General features: G+C 43.2%; 1 protein-coding gene across 1 annotated transcript; it reads left to right on the plus strand.

Annotated features, from left to right (window-relative positions):
• Positions 1 to 6,641: 6,641 nt before the first annotated feature.
• EPB42 (erythrocyte membrane protein band 4.2) lies at positions 6,642 to 17,056 on the plus strand (the record flags this gene model as incomplete). The annotated part of the gene is made up of 13 exons (XM_082007118.1): positions 6,642 to 6,651; positions 8,589 to 8,774; positions 9,475 to 9,705; positions 10,302 to 10,420; positions 11,486 to 11,608; positions 12,007 to 12,184; positions 12,566 to 12,704; positions 13,068 to 13,171; positions 13,484 to 13,726; positions 14,562 to 14,876; positions 15,188 to 15,345; positions 15,774 to 15,907; positions 16,824 to 17,056. The coding sequence occupies 13 exons, from the start codon at positions 6,642 to 6,644 to the stop codon at positions 16,972 to 16,974; spliced, it is 2,091 nt and encodes a 696-aa protein (XP_081863244.1). The 3' UTR covers positions 16,975 to 17,056.
• Between the last annotated feature and the right edge of the window lie 112 nt (positions 17,057 to 17,168).

Consider the following 17,168-nt stretch of genomic DNA (forward strand, 5'->3'; position numbering starts at 1 on the left):
TAAGCACAGCTAAAAGCTTTCAGGACTCACAAGTAATGCTGAGCCTGACCACGATGTTTCACTGCATTTTAAATACAACTGATGGACAAGATGAAGGTGCAAATTTGGAAGACTTCTCGCAGGAAAAACGGACTGAGCTATCATACTGGCCCACAGCAAAAGACCCCAAACTGTATCCTCTCCACAATGAACTGCAGCAACTGCCTTGGAGTATTTACAAAGGTTTTGCTAAGCATAAACATAAGCAATATCCCAAAGAGAAAAATAACATGTGGGGGGACCCACTTGACAATGCTCTCCGGCTTTGTAAGGTCATCCCGTACTAGTCTGAATCTATTCTAGGAATAATAGGCACTAGTGATCTGAAGCCATAAGCAACACAGGCAATCAGTCAACACATTGGTCCTAATTGTTTTGGCATTATGCATTTTGATAAAATTGGAGTGGGGGCTGAGGGAAAGATAGGGTGTTTTTACTTTGCTCCAGGTCAGAAGCTTCTCACTGTACTACTGGGATAATTGGACAAACTTGCCTTCTCACTTGAGAAAAAGCAGCCTATGACATGTATTTTTGTTTTGTACCGGCACTACCTTCAAGGTTGTTACTTGCCCATGCCTATTGCCACACCAGCCCTCTATCTGTATCTTACAAAGCCATTTTATCTAACCTGCTAACTTACGGCAGCAGAAGTTCCACCTGTTTCATTTCATGCAGGTATCATAAAGCAAACAGGAAAAAAAAGACTGATTTTTCTGTTTGCAAAGGCAGATACTTTGCAATACTTCCAAAAGTGCTCAGAAACCACAGGATGGGAAGAAAAGGTTCCAGACAATATAATCAGAAAGATGTATGAAAATTCACAATTAACAATCACATGTCCCCAGGCCACAAATCTGCTTAAAGTAGATCATCACCCTCCAGGAGGAAGGCATTATGCCACCCTTATCTAAATCCCAGCACTCTGTTCATTTGTTCCTTGCAGAGTTAACAAGCCAAAATCGCAAAGATCCAAATGTTCCTAACAGACAATTTGACCTTTTCCTCCTGACAACAGCTAGTATTGTCCAGCAATGCAGTCCCAACTTCCCCAAAAAAGAACGTTTCATGGACACAAACTGACTCTGTGACACAGATTAAACTGAGGTCTCATTTATATTTCTTTGATTTAAAGCCAACAAAATCTTCAAAACATGTAAACTCCTATTTTATTACATCAATTACAATATTTTGCCACCCACACATATACTTAGAGGGATGCGGAAGCTTGTCAAAACTAGTCAGCCCAGAAAGACCAGAATGAAGATTGAAAAGGACAGGCACACACACACAGAGGAATTCAGATTTCTCCAGGCAAAGGAGAGGGGAATAGGCAGCTTTGCACCTATCAATTAAGTCTTGCAGGATCTTGGAAAGTCAGGGTATACAATCCTCCACTAGCCTTAGAAAAAGGCCTTGAGGTAGTGACGGTATTTCACAAAATCTCATTAAATCATGCAAGAATGCAGACTGTCATTACATTTAACACACAGTACAGCCAAGCCATTCAAATTCCTTCAGTATTTCTTCTGAAATAGAATCCAGGAAATTATTTCAGACAGTGTTTGTCACACCACCTTGGAATGACCTCATCCTAATTAACTATTTGTAAAGGAAGTCTGCTGTTCAAAGGAAAAGCAGCCCTAAAGCTTGTGCCAAGTTCCAAGCTTTGCAACACTTGGAATTGCTGCATTTTCAGGGTGTCAGCATTATTAACTGCCCTCAGCAACCACACCCAGTTCAGTTTTAGTGTTAAAATGCAGATCTAGCCAGTGCCATGTACAAGAAATACACATGCTTCCTGTGTTAGACATAAGACAACTGTTCAATTAAACTAATGATTATTACAGAGAAAAATGTTTAAGTCCCCAAGGAAGGATTTAAATAGCTTTTGCCAAACCTACAATCTTTACACAGCCCTTAGTCAGAAGTCAATGGGAGTTGGTGGAGTAAAATATAGCTAATTATCAGTATTTTTCTTTATAAATATACAGTTTAAATCTGACCCAGCCCTCATCCCATTCTGATCACTCAAAAAAAATCAAGTAGGCACTAGCTGATATAACACATCCATACTATGAATTGGTCTTGAAAGACATTAAATTCCATCTCCAGGATGGTGAATGTTTCTCCCCATCCTTCTGTTCTCCCGATGTAAGTTTCTAGAGCCTTGATTCAGGCAGTCAATTAAATTACTACCCTTTTACAGATTAAAAACAAACCAAACAGAAACAGCCATAGTTGGTAGTTTCAAATCACTTGATTCTTTCAGCTCTCACCAAAGCCGCACTGCTTTACCACTTGGTATCTATCACTCTGGTGTACTGAATGTGGCGGGTACTGCCCACTATAAAAGACAAACTGAAAGGCACAGTGTAAGCATTTCTTGTTGCTCTAAAGAAACAAGAAATTCCACCAAAAAAGAAAATTCACATCTAATTCATGGATGTGCCAAGTCAAAGCTGGAAATGTAGACACAATAAAAGGGAAACTTAGATGTATGTATTTTTTGATCGTTACATTCAGAAAGAGACCCAGTTACTAAAGATGCACACATAACGTTTTAAGTTTCTATTTTTCTATGTAATAAAGATGATTAAAGATTTTTACGGATTTATGATTGGACCTATAAAACAACAAGAATCCCCAAGCACTATAGAGATAGTAACACAGTAATATCCAGCAGGATGTATACTTTCAAGGATCCTACAGATCACATTTCCTTTAGATTTCTATGAGCGTGTCAGGGATGTAGTGGATACAGAACAGTGACAACACTTGCCTAGACCTGGATGAAGTTTTTCAAAAGCAGCAATGCAAGAAGTGAGTGCAATACGGGTAGAAAATCTGCTCATGATATAAAGCCATTTAAATTACTGAGAACTAAAAAACTATGAGGAACTTCAGAGAGTCCCAAACAAGGCAAAATAGATGACAATACAACAATAAGTGAAATTCAGCTTGGTAAATGCACAGTAGGAAAGCAGTTTTTAGTCAGCCATTATGCAGAGTGTTACAGCCGTATCAAGTGCAGAAGAAGAGCTCAGCATAAACAGACAGCTCAACTGAGATTACAGCACCTTGTGTTTCTAAAATTCCCACTAATGACATGTTAGACTGCAAAGCAGACAGGAGAGTCTTACTGCAAAGAATATTTATCATGAACAAGAACTCTCAGGGTGATACTAAACCTGGCATATCAAGACTATTCAGTCTTGAAAATTATCAACCACAAGATGATGCCGCACTTGCTAGGCTGAAGCTCATGCACATTCTTCTGAGGGATCTGGCGTTGTGTACTGTCAGAGACCAGATTAGACTTGATGAACCTCCATTCTGATCCGGTCTAGCACGCTGTACCTGCTTATACTTTTGTTGTGTTTTAGAGACAAGTATAGGTTTGAACGTGGTTAATTGTGAGTGAGTGAATGTTAACTCTTACTGAATCCCTACAATGAAGAAGGGAATTGAAGGTTACAATGAAGAAGATTGATTTCATGGATCTTGTGCACATGAGGTTACACATGCTAACACTGATGTTAACAATATTGCAGCCTCAAGTTAAGAGGTTGAAATCACCGTAAGGAGAATGCTGGTCTATTACAACTGTAGTTTTACAAACAATGGTAGATATCAGAAGCATGATTAATGTGTATTAAATGCATGAGTAAATTATGTTTACAGCTAGCAACTGTACAGGACAATGGACTGGAATACATATTATAATAAAGGACTGCTTGAGCTCATACACTTCGATGTCTTGAGTAAAAGGAAGACTGAAAAATAAACTTGGTATCAAGCTGACTTTGTGACTGGAGAGATCAGTGAGAAGGACTTACGGGAGAGGTGGACTTTGCAGGGGAAAGCCAAATCCAGTCTTTTCAAAAGAATGTCATAATGAATGCTGTTCCTGGAGCTCCAGCAAACGTAAGTTGTTCCTGTTGAAAATACTTTCTCTTTTTGGAGGCAGAAACATGTAAGTAATAGCTAAGTGGAAAGCATATGAAAGAACCACTCTTAAAACAAATCTGCAAGACAAAATAAGTGAAAAGGTTACAGAATTTGCCCTTTACAGTTCAGACTAAAAAAAATACTATTTTTCTGAAGTGTCTGATCATCTTTGCTGGAGGATCTTAGGGCAACACCTTTGGAGGACCCATATGGTAGAGCTACTTGTCATTGTATCTGAAGGATTGTCCATTTGCACACTTCCTGACACAGAATATACCACTATCAACAGTGTTGTACTGAAGCTAGGTAACCAGTAAGAGAGGAGAACCTTTGTGCACAACTCCAAATACAGTTATGCCGAGTGCATGGAAGAAATACTACTCCAAAGTGTTAGTGTAACCATCTTTTAACCACCAAAATATAAGGAACACAAATACTTGTATGTAGAAATACCTATCGACGTGTCTAAAAGTTCAGAGTGCCTGCATAGAGACATGCAAATTGCTGGTTGTGTACAGCAAAATAGCTGAACCAATCCAAACTCAACTTTTTGACAGTGCAGTTACAATTGCAATATACAGAAATGGCTATACCATTTTAACACCATCAGTACAGAGTTTCAGGTTTGCCTTTACCAAGCACAAATGCTGGATGAAATGTGAATGGCATTTAAACTAACAGATGAAACAACTGACAACTGAAAGAAAACCAACATATGAGAAACACATATTGCAGACAGAAAGAAAGGTGATTCACAAGTAGAAGTCTCAGCACTTCTGCTGAATGTTTTGACTTCTGTAGTGGCCAATTCCTGTTTCTTTCTTTCAGATCTTGGATGGAAAACCTCAGGTATCTAGTTTAGGATTGCGAATTCTCACCAGATGGAATGCCAGGACAAGCACTTAAGCATTGCATGCAGAAGTCTCTTTTGTGTGTTAACCTTTTCAATGGGTCTTTTTAGCCCATTTTGTTGTAATGAAAGATACAAAGGGACAATACGTAGTTCTCTATTCACAGTTTACAAAGTACATCCTACAAAGCAAGTATTACTTGCAGTTGCCAATTTGACCAAGAGATGGTACTATGCATATACACAGCCATTAGAAGGCAGTGATGGGATAAATACCTCCTTGTATCTAAACCACTCTGTTTTAGATGTTCACACACACATACTGCAAAAGTGCATTTAAAAACACTGATCATGCAAGGAAAGTCAGAGGATTGAGCACAATCAATTGGCTTACAACTTGCATGCACTTAAAAAGCACGAATCAGTCATAATACACTGCATTTAGCTCTTTCTATAAAAAAACTAGTTCAAGACACATACTAAACTGAAAAATGTACGTTGACAATAAACTCACAGAATTTTCTGAAAGATCTCCCCAATGTGATTGTATTCAGTGTTTCTCAATTTCTACCAATCTGGTGACCTCCGTGATTCCTAATAAAAATCAAAGCAGTCAAAGCTTACATAAGGCAGCAATGTGCCCTTGGCACAAAGAAGGGTAATGACATCGTGGGGTGCATTAGGCAAAGTATTGTCAGCAGGTCAAGGGAGGTGATCCTTCCCCTTTACTCAGCACTGGTGAGGCCATACCTGGAGTACTGTGCCCAGTGCTGGGCTCATCAGTACAAGAGACATGGACATACTGGAGAGAGTCCAGCAAAGGGATGCAAAGATTATGAAAGGACTGAAGCATTTCACACATGAGGAAAGGCTGACAGAGCTGGGACTGTTCGGCCTGGAGAAGAGAAGGCTCAGGGGGAACTTGTCAATGTATATAAATAGGTGAAGGGAGAGTGAAAAGAGGAAGCAGCCAGGCCCTTTTCAGTGGTGCCCCGTGATACGACCAGAGGCGATGGGCACAAACTGAAACGTGCGAGGTTCCCTCAGAACACCAGGAAACACTTTTTCACTGTGAGGGTGACTGAGCACTGGCACAGGTTGCCCAGAGAGGCTGCGGAGTCTCCATCCTTGGAGATACTCAAAAGCTGTCTTGACATGCTCCTGGGCAGCCAACTCTAGGTGGCCCTGCTTGAGCACGGGGTTGGACAAGATGACCTCCAGAGGTCTCTTCCAACCTCAATCATTCTGCAATTCTGTGAATCTATACAATTATAAGGCTATGCTGTAAATGACTAAACCTAAGAGAGTTCGTATTTAGCTTACATGACGCATATAAGCAAGCAATTCTACAGTGGTTTACAATCTAAGTGGCTTAGAGTCAATGTTGGAGAGCAGCTCTTCAACACTTATATTCGAAGTGCATTCTGTGCATTGTTTAGAGCCAAGTTAAGATTTGCATTTCCTACTCTGAGGTCCCCAATGCACAGCTCTTTAAAGAAACTGTCACTGGCTGTCTTTAAAGGCTTCACATCCTGCTGTGGAATTTAACCTCATCTGTAGGTAGGAAAAGTCACCCCTTTCTGCTCTTTAGTGTGGTCTGAGAGATAAGAGTCCTCAACTTCTGCACAGCAGGCCAGCAAGATAAGCTGAAGGAGAGGTGGCAACATCACGCCCCACCCTTGTATAAAAAAAATCGAGCAAACAACTTTGCAAGTGGATATTTTTTAAAGAAAGCTGAAGGAAGGAGCCATTGCCCACCAGAGCAAGCAGGAGCTGAAAACTTTCACAATACAGGGAACTAGACATGGGCCAAGGTAAGCAAAAATCGCTTTGGTTAGTCCCAAGCATTTGCCAGTTGTCTGTCAGGAAAAACAACTGTCCCTGCTCCAAGACAGTGTTCATGAGGCTTGTTGAAGAGGTGAGCTTCTTATGGGGCAGCAACCAAGAAAGTGCTGTAAAGGCTAAGGGAGTTCAGTTCGCATGGAGGACTGCACAAAAAGGGACAGCAAACAAAAGCCGGTATCAATGCCGAAGAGGAGTTTGAGAGAAGCAGTAAGAGACAGCCAAGGCAGACATGTGAGAGTTTGGAAGCAAAGGCATGAGAGTTATCCTTAACACAGGAGATGGCGGGCAGGGGCTGGGGGGAGGTAAGCCAGACTACAAAACTGAAGCAGAGAGATGACTAAGTGTTTTAGCCACTTGAGCAAGGAGAGGGTCCAAGTTCCAAGCAACGTTGAAGAAAGTGACAATAAGATCCATGAAAAGTCATATGAAGGAGAGGGAGCCAGACTGCATATGACTCGCCAGTCTGCAAGACAGACAGAAGAGACATCTTCATCACAGACAAGAAAATATATGAAGTCAGAGCTGTCTCTGTACAGCTTAAACTGGTACAGGGCTATGAACTGGGACAGCTGTAAAGGGATTTGAAAGCCAGACCAGAATTACTCACTGAAAATAATGTGTGAAAAAATTCATATAGGAAAAAAGAAACAAAGCACACAATCCAGTGGGACTCCCACAACAAACACAGAAGGTCCAACAGCAATGGGAGAAGGTATCAATGCAGAGGACAAGGCAAGTCAGAGATAAGGAGAGAACAGACCAACGAAAACTGAAAAAAGTAGTAGTTGCGGTTTTAGCACAGGAGCAATAGCTTTACATAGCAGGGGAATGCTCTGTGGATTTTTTTTTAATTTTTTTTTTTAGCTGGATCAAAGGGAGGAGCCTGGGTCAGCAAGGAGAGGTAGGTAACAGGATGTGTCATATGAAGGGCAGCAGTTACAACCCACAAGTTCAAAGATCTTAGTGATGGGTTGGGAGCTGAAGAGATAAGTGAAATCAGGATGATCCCAAAGCTGAGAAAAACCAGGGTATTATCTGCTTGTCAGCAAGAAGTCTGGAAAGATTAAGAACACCACCAAAACCAGAAGAAAAGTGCAAGTATATGAGCATGCTACAGCCATGGAGCACCAAATTCAGTGCTTGAAATTGTGACAATTTTTTTGTCTCTTCAGTGGTGGACAGAAGCATGTATGATGTGTATGATCCATGTGTAGGAGACAGGAGGAGGAGGAGCTGTTCTGTCTCCTGCAGCTGTAGGTGTGAGCTTGCCAATTTCTGTGGTGCAAAAACAACTAGTGTTTGATTTGCTGTGATCCAGCATAGTTCCAGGACTATACAGCCACATTGCATTCAAACCAGCAGTGAAATTTGCACCAGTTGGTGGTCTTTCGTGCGTATCAGACATACATAGTGTAGTAACTGCTGGAAGAGCTTGCACCCACATTGCAAGTGGGGTGTGACAGCTTGTCTCCTGTGCACAATTTCAACCATGCTTCCATGTGGAGAGATGCTGCTTTCAGTGCCATGGGTGCCCTTCAGTACACAGAGCAAGACTCCAAATGTAGTCACAGTGCATGCTCAGTGCTAACCACAACATCTGTATAATTTGAATGCTCAGGTCTGTTCCATGTCCTTTCCTGGGCAGGAAGAAGCTTTTGCATAATCACTTGGTTCACTTAATGATGTTAAGGTATAAGCAAAGGCAGCTCATTAGCCACTTGACACAAGAACAACCAAGCTCAGAGTGACGGCCCTTACAGTGACTGCGCAGAAAGTCTCAAATGCAGGGAGGGCACCAAGTGGAGAAACACATGATGGGCTGTTTGTGTGTCTCAGCAGGTGGCGCAGGACCAGACTGCAGACAGTTCACAGCCCCTAACTCATTCTCTACCTTCTCACACTACAGGTCTGAGCATCAAAACATGTGATTTCAAGATCACAATGAACAACAATAACCACCACACAGAAGAAATCAGCACTGAAAGGCTTATGGTGCGGCGGGGGCAGCCATTCACTATCACTGTGAGCTTCTCAGCTCCAATACACAGCTACCTGCAGCAGCTGAAGAGGACCTTCCTCATAGTACAGACAGGTAACATTACCATAGCTATCACACCTATCTGTTCCTCTATCCACTGAAGAACAAAGCTGGTGGCAAAAGCCATCTCCAGAGCTGGACAGAGGTGCCCACATTTAGAACTAAGGCCAGTGAACTGCTTGTCTAAGGCAGGTATAGTAGAGTCTCCTCCTGCTGGGACTGCAGGGTCAAAACTAGATCTCTTTCCACAAAAGACACTGCAGCACAATAACCAATACAGGTTCACTACTCTGTGATTTGAAAGTACTCATGGGATCTCTCCTTTCTCCGGGCTTTTGGTTTACAAATGTTCAAACTTAGCTAGCCTGTGACACATGTTTTGTGTTACAGAATGTTTTCTAGCGAGACCCCTGAGAAGGGCAGCAGCATTCAGCTCCAGCTTGTTTACCATAATCTGAGCATTTGGCTGTGACTGTTCTTATACGACACTAAATCCCAGGAGCAGGAGGTCTGCACCATTCTGGCTGTTCCTGGTTTCTACACATCTGTGAAACACACATCCCACTTTCAAACATGGAGGCCTGAGTGCAGTACTAACCTTAGGAAGATTCACTAGGCATTAAGCTGCTAAAGGGTTAAGACTCTCTCACAAGAAAGTAGAGCTATGGCTCCAGATATAGACAAGATCCCTGCAATCTGCATGGGCTGAGGATGCATATCTGGAATAAACACAACCAGATCTTTTTGGCTGCAGGATCACATCCTTCCAAAGCAGATGGAACCCGGATCAAATTTCCCATCTCCAGCCTGGGAGACCATAAGCAGTGGAGCGCAGCACTGGAAGAACAGGGCCCATGCTTCTGGACCATCTCTGTGAACACGCCTGCCAATGCTCCCATTGGCCAGTACACTCTGCTTTTACATGCCTCAAAGTCTTACTGTCTCCTGGGCAACTTCACCCTTCTCTTTAATCCCTGGTGCCAAGGTACGTGAGAAACAGAAAGGCAGGCTGGGATCAGTCACTTCACAGGAACAGCTTTCGAGCTCCAGCACTCTGCCTCCAGGGAGATTGAGGCTGACTCACCTAGCGCTCCCCGCCACTCCTGCCCTGCCCCTCATGGCACCTTAGGAAGGAGGTAGGGGCTAATAAAAGCTCAAAGTTGCCTGCCTCAGCACTTCTGCCCCATTCCTGGCATACTCCACTGCCAGAGCCCTGTCCTCCTGCTACGGAAAAAATGTTTGATAAAGTGTTTCCTTTAATAAAGATTTTAAGATGACTCAAGATTATAATTGGCCTGATTAAGGCCACTGTATCTTTCTTAGGAATAAAGAAGTCAACAGCCAGCAGAGTAAAAGAACTAGCTAGTGCAATAATTTGGAGGAACTTTTTGAACAAGGAAAGAGAGTTGACAATGAAATTCTTCTTTCCTGTCTCATTCAGAATCTGTGGTATTTTTTCAGGGCAGAATGCCAGGGATTGACGAAGTCCCTGGAGTGCAGTGGAGTCTGCTGATCTAAGAGATGCAAGTGCATCTGAGACCAGGAATGCTTTCATCCTGATGCTTTTTTCCTCTAATGTAGATGATGAGGTGTTCTTGGCTAATGAGGCACAGCGGCAGGAGTACATTTTAAACCAAGAGGGTGTCATCTACTGGGGGACTGAAAATGCAGTCCTGGCACAACCCTGGGACTTCAGTCAGGTAAGCAAAAGGTCCAATGTGTCTGTGCTCTCTTACAGCCACGAGCAGAGAAAAGGTGCTTCTCTCCTGTGTGTACAGGATGCTATCCATTTCCATACTGTGGCTTTGATGAAAGAACTTTCTCTCTGCACTCACTGTCTTTGTCTAAGACTGTGCAGGAGATCAGAAACTCCTGTGTATGAAGTCCCATAACCAAGTATATGTAATTTTAGTCACCTTCTCAGGCTGTCCTCTATGCAGAAATGCACTGATCTGTATCTGGGCCTTGTGTGCCTTCATTTCATCAACAGATATAAAATATATTTAATAGAGCTTAATAATACTGTCTCTGTTTTACAGGTGAAGTGAGGACAAGTAGATCTGCCATTTCCCCAAGGCTATTTGACATAGCCAGTGATTAGAACAGAATTTTATTCCACTTTAGTGCTACCAGATCACAAAAGTACCTCTGTGCCAACCTAGAGAGTGCTCCAGAAAAGCATCAATTTCCCTCCATCAGGGGATGCAGTATCATGCTAATGCATTTCACAACTTGCTTCAATAAAGCTGTAGGTCTGCCTGTAGTATGTTGTGCTCCCCGAACAAATTTCTGCCTGGAGCTCTCCTTCACAGCCCACTTATATAAGACTATCAGCAGAAAGGGAGAAATAATCTGCAGTTACGAACCCTTGCAGGGACTCCAGAGACCAAATGTTGAATAGAGAATCACAGAATCATTAAGGTTGGAAAAGACCTTTAAGATCATCAAGTCCAACCATCAACCCAACACCACCACTGTCCACTAAACCATATCCTGAAGTGCCACGTCTACATGTTTTTTGAATACTTCCAGTGATGGTGACTCCACCACCTCCCTGGGCAGTCTATTCCAATGTTCGATCACTCTCTCAGTAAAGAAATTTTTCCTAATATCCAATCTAAACCTCCCCTGGCGCAACTTGAGGCCATTTCCTCTCGTTCTATTGCTACTTACTTGGGAGAAGAGACCAACATCCACCTCACCATAACCCCCATTCAGGTAGTTGTTCAGGCCAAATTTCTTGAAATGATGCGTTCTTGTTTCAGTTTGAGGAGGATATTGTTGACATCTGCTTCACACTGCTGGATGTAGGTGAACGCCAGCAACGAGACAAGGATCATACCCAGCGCAAGAACCCTATTTACATCTGCCGCACAGTTGCTGCCATGGTAAGGAGAACAGACAGCAGCCCTGACCCTAGCAGGGAAGACCCAAATGCAGCGTGAAGGCTAGCACCTTCTCAATTCCAGTTTATGGCAACCCACTGACCAAAGAGGAAGCCTGCCCAGAGCTGTTCCAAACAACACCTCTGCTCATCTCCAGCCCTTCCTGATATTGCTGCAGCAGACTAGTGCTGCAGGAGTTTCTTAGCAGCAACAGTACACTTACTGAATAAATCTCAGGGGAGACTGTTGCACCCGTTCTGCTCAGCCGTGACCTTCATACTTTGCACAAAAAATCCTTTTGGTTTCATCTGCCTTGGGAGTAGCTTCATCAAACAGGATGAGGTGTACCTACCAAAGAAAGGCAATTCCTTAATCCCTCTTTCTCTCCTCCTTCCCTGCAGCTGAACTGTGATGAGTTTAGAGGAATCCTGACAGAATTTGAGACCGGGCAAGACTATAATGGGACACCCCCTTCCAAATGGCTGGGAAGCAGTCCCATCCTCCGGCAGTGGGTTGCATCGCAATTCAAGCCTGTCCGCTATGGGCAGTGCTGGGTGTTTGCTGCAGTCATGTGTTCAGGTACAGTGGTGGTTCAAAGGCTTTTGAGTTGAGAAAAGCCTTATTTGGTCTGCAGAACCTCTAGCATATGCCTAAATTTCTGGATTAACACATATCCCAGCAACATAGCCTTTAATCTTTAGGTGAGAGGCAGATCCTCAGAGTTTCCTTATCAACATTCAGCATTGCTAGCTTTGAGATAAAAAGAGTATCAGTACACACCATTCACTGAATGCACCTATGATAGCTTATTTCCTGAGGGGGCAATGCCTCTTGCAAAGTCCAAACAGCAGGCCTGGTGCCATCCCTAACAGGCCTAGCACCAAAAAAGGCTCTACATCTATCAGCAGAGGCACCCTTAGGGCAGGATGCACAAGTGATTCACAGCTCTCTTCTGCACAGTTCTGAGGTGCCTGGGAATTCCTACCAGGGTGGTCACAGGCTTTACGTGGGCTCACAACACCAACAGCAGCCTGAGTGTGAATGAGTATTACGATGAAGATGGGACACTGCTTACACAAGACAAGACTGCCCGTGTCTGGTAAGAAAACATGGCAGGGCCCAAGCAACAATTTGAGACAATACCTGGATCTACAAAGTGATAGAGGGGGAAGAGGTAAACAGCTGCAGGGAGTTGGATAGGAGGCAGCTCAGCTGAGATCCTGTCTACATGACCTGTTCTTGAGAAATCGCTGCAACCCAAACTGAAGAGCGCCCTATTACTAGGGCCCACAAAGGAAGAATGACAGCCCAGTCCAGCTGGAGAAATTCCACTGGTCTCTGCTCTCCTCAACATGCACTGAGGTCTCTCAAAGTAGCATTAATTGGCTGTGGTTTGGCTAAAACTTCACTGTACCTCAGGGCTCAGTCCCTTGGTATAAGCACGTGATGTTGTCTCTTGCAGGACCTTCCACGTTTGGAACGAATGCTGGATGGCTCGAGCGGACTTGCTACCAGAGTACAGCGGGTGGCAGGCACTGGATGCCACCTGCCAGGAAAAAAGCAAAGGTAAGGTCTCAAAGATGGGCTTGGCGGGTGGTGGGAGGAGTGGAGCGGGGAGCAAATAAAGCAGTTCAATATTCCTGGCTTCCCCAACTTCCAATGGAAGAATGCAAAAGGACAGGGACTCACCCTGTTGACTTTTAAACACCATTCATCTGTTTGGTTTGTGCAGCTCGTGTAGCTCTAAGAACTCTATCACAGCACTGCTCCCTAACGTCCTCCCAAACTAGATACTTCACTCCCAGAATAGGTCTAAACTAGGCATGGGTCTAGTTGGTAAAGCATCTGACTCTTAACTGGGCCACATTTTCTCTTCAGGTCCATCCTTCTGTGGGCCAGCCCCTGTTCAAGCCATCAAGGAAGGGGACACTGAAGTTGATTATGATGTCTGCTACTTCTTTGCCGCCATCAATGCCAAGTGCCAGGTCTGGATACAAAAAGCAGATGACACCCCCAGGCCAGCTCTCAGTAGCACAAAGTACACTGGCAACAACATCAGCACCAAGAGTGTAGGCAGTGAACGCTGTGAGGATATCACACACAACTACAAGTATCCTGAAGGTATGGGGTAAGCAAGTGGTTGAACACATTCGCTACCAGTGTTATGAGCAAAGAGTAAAGGACTAGAGCCATACCAGAGCATTAGGGTTATCCACTTCTCACTAATTCCCTTTCCTGAATGACACAAGAGCACCTGACTCTTGCTGTCTACAGAAGCAAAGCACAGGTCATACCCCAAATTTCATTCCACTTAATTACATTAACCAGGTCTCCAGAAGGCCAGGCCTTTCTTCACCAGGCACTTTCCTGTCAGGAAAACCTTCTTTCCTGACTTCTGTTAATTGTACACTCTGTACATTCACCTCCCATTACCAGTGTAATATATATAGAGTATTTCAGCTTCCAGCTTCCTGAAAAGGACTGTTGAGCTCCCAGATACCGTCTAAATCCCACCCTCAAAAAGTAGCTCCCCCTTCAGAATCCATTACTGAGTGCTGTTTCCCTGACCCAATCCTACCATCTCATCTTAGCCTATGGCATGTTGTCTCCTTGGGGGCAGTCCGTCACAAGAGAAATAGTACTGTGCCATGGCTACTGCTGTAGTTAAAAGAGGCTACTGCCTCTTTTACTCTGACAGATGTTAGCACCAAGGTGCTTTAAAAACTATGACAAATCTTTACAAGCGGAATCTTTCAGGTACATCCAATGAATGTCCTGTCAGCTGAAATTCTTGAACTGCTCCAACCAGAAGCACAATAGGGTATCTCTCTATGCCCTTAGGAACAGTTATCTACAGTACTGCCAGGATAATTTAATGCCATCCTTCTGCATTTATTGCTTCACATTAGTAAACAGGAAAAAAATACTAAAATATGTGCTCCCTTTTTTGTTACAGGTTCTCTTCAGGAAAAAGAAATACTTGACAAAGTCTACAGAAAGATAAAGAAACTTGAGACAACCAGCAGCAAAGCACAATTTAGCTCCATTCCTACTGCCCTTGAAGAGCCAGTTAACCTTTTCATCCACCTCCAGTCGAAGAGTTCTCTGCTACTGGGACAAGATGTTCCACTTTCCATTGAAGTGTTTAACCACAGTGGTAAAGAAAAGGCTACTCACCTGGTAGTTGGGGCCCAGTCCCTACATTATAATGGTGTGCCCATTACCCAACTTTGGAAGGAGGAGTTTCATTTTATCCTCAAAAGCAATGAAGGTAAGGACTTTACTGGGTGCATAGTTAGAAAAGTATATCTAGTCCTCTCACTTCAGGAAAAAACTACTTAGCCACAAGTTTACAAAAGATTGGCTGAATAGTTGATTTTAGGTGATTGAAATAAAACACTTTGTCAACATCACCTTAGAAATTTTGAATCTGCAAATCCAGTTGGGATCACTTAAGTTTTTAAATTATGCAGTTTTTAGTACAATGTTGGGCACTAAACACTCCTAGGTGCCATGCAGGCCAAGATCAGACTGTACTTATCATCTGCATTGTCATCTGTATTTCACCACTCTGTATTCCAGCTAACAACCTGCAGGTCTTTGTGCCTTACTCACGGTACAGAAAAGAGTTGGGAGAGAACCATCTGCTTAGGCTGACTGCCATGCTGAGAGATGAGGACTCCTACATATACTTTGCACAGGAAGAGATCAGCATTTGTGATCCCCCTCTCACTATTGAGGTTAGATCGGTATCATTCTGTTACTGCAGTAGTGAGGAAACAGCTTTCATAGTCATAAGCAGCAAAAAAATTCTGCTGGGTTGGTGGCTCTTCTCATACTGTCTTCTTTCAAAGCACTGAGACAACAGTTTGGGAAAGGTGAGTTGTGCCACACTTGTATACGGTACTCCCACTTCTACCTTGTCTATGTGTGAACATAAGGAAATCCTAATGACTCCTAACTCACTCACCAGTCTGGAAATCAGAGGCTGCAGAAGCAAACTACAGCAGGAGTCTAGTTGAGAAGAAAGTAAGCTGGACTTTGCCTCTTCTGGCAACAGGCAGCTCAGGCTGAGACCTCTGGCACCAAAAAATCATTTATCTCCCTTTAATCATAAAAGAATCTTTTCCCTTCTCTCAGTTTTCAGCTCATTTCCTTCTTTCAACAGTTTCCAGAAAACATGGTACAATATCAGCCAAGCACAGCAAAGATCAGCCTCCTGAACCCTCTCATCGAACCCTTGGAGAAGTGCATGGTAGTGGTTGCAGGGCGAGGGCTCATTTACAGACAAAGGAAGTACAGGTAAGTGCAGACTGATTGATCTAAGAACGGTAAATGGAAAAAGAGACACAATGCAAGCTAGAGAAACCCTTGCACAGCAAAGGCTGTCCCCAAAAATAAGCGGGCAACAATGTGGCAGGAAGAGACTGCTACAGCATGAAAGCCCAAGGCATCCCATCCTTTATTTACAGATAATACAGAAGATTTTCACACTGAAAAGGAGAAAAGCGAGATAACAGAACTTTCAACAGATGTGTAATACATAAGTTGAAGCCAGTATAACATTTGTGAAAGCTTCAACCCCAAAGGCCTAGACAGCAGAAGGAAAGCCCGCTGCCAACACAAAGTGTAACAAGAGAAGTACCACAAGACTTAGGCAGAAATACACATTAAATAAGACAACAGTTATAGGTCACTGAAATGAGCTATGAAATTCAGTAATTATTTGCTGTTGAGAAATCAATTGCTTTTTAGCTAGCCACTTGAACAACCGTAAGTGTGGTAAAACTTTACTGTTTGTGACATATCTTTCCACCCATTACCCACTGTCAGCAATAAAGACAGTCCCTGGGTATAATTTTAAGAGTGTCTTCCCCTTCTCTACTGAAGAACCAGGCAAACTTTACTTAGCTAAGAGTCATCCAAAAAGGCACACTCTCCTTCACGTGAAAAAACTATCACATTTCTCCCAAGAAGCTGCATTAGGACAAAGTAACCTTAGATGCCTCCATGGGGAGTTCAACCCCCTTGTTTTATCTCCTTCCCAAACTACTGCCAGATCACAATTCCCTTGTGGTAGTTTAGATAACTGCTAGCCGCCTTCTATTTTTTTTTCTTTCCTTTTTTTGGCACCACACTCCTGTCTAGTAAATGTATCTCCTGGGAACCAGAAATACAAAGAGGTGCACTTCCTGTATAATCCCTTCTTGCCTTTCAGGTTGGGCTCTGTGCAACCTAAAAGCATTCAACAGCTGCAAATTACATTCACCCCCACCCATGCAGGGCTCAGAAGACTCACTGCATATCTTACCTGCCTTCAACTCCAGAACCTGAAGAGTTACCAAACTATCGACATTGCAGCTGCCTGATGCACAACTTAGAACAAGTCCTGCTGTCCTGTTTACAAAAGAGTAGTCATGATCTGTGTCCTCACCTTAGGCAAGCATAGATGTTAAGTTTAATTAAAGTTATATTTAAAACCATGTCTGATTATTTGTACAAAGTCAACTCTCTCCCATCTGCCACTACGCCCACTCTCCAGTTTTGTAAGTTGAACCTTACT

The sequence above is a fragment of the Phaethon aethereus genome (assembly GCF_964289735.1).
Source record: "Phaethon aethereus genome assembly, chromosome: 16".
In the NCBI taxonomy this organism is placed as follows: domain Eukaryota; kingdom Metazoa; phylum Chordata; class Aves; order Phaethontiformes; family Phaethontidae; genus Phaethon; species Phaethon aethereus.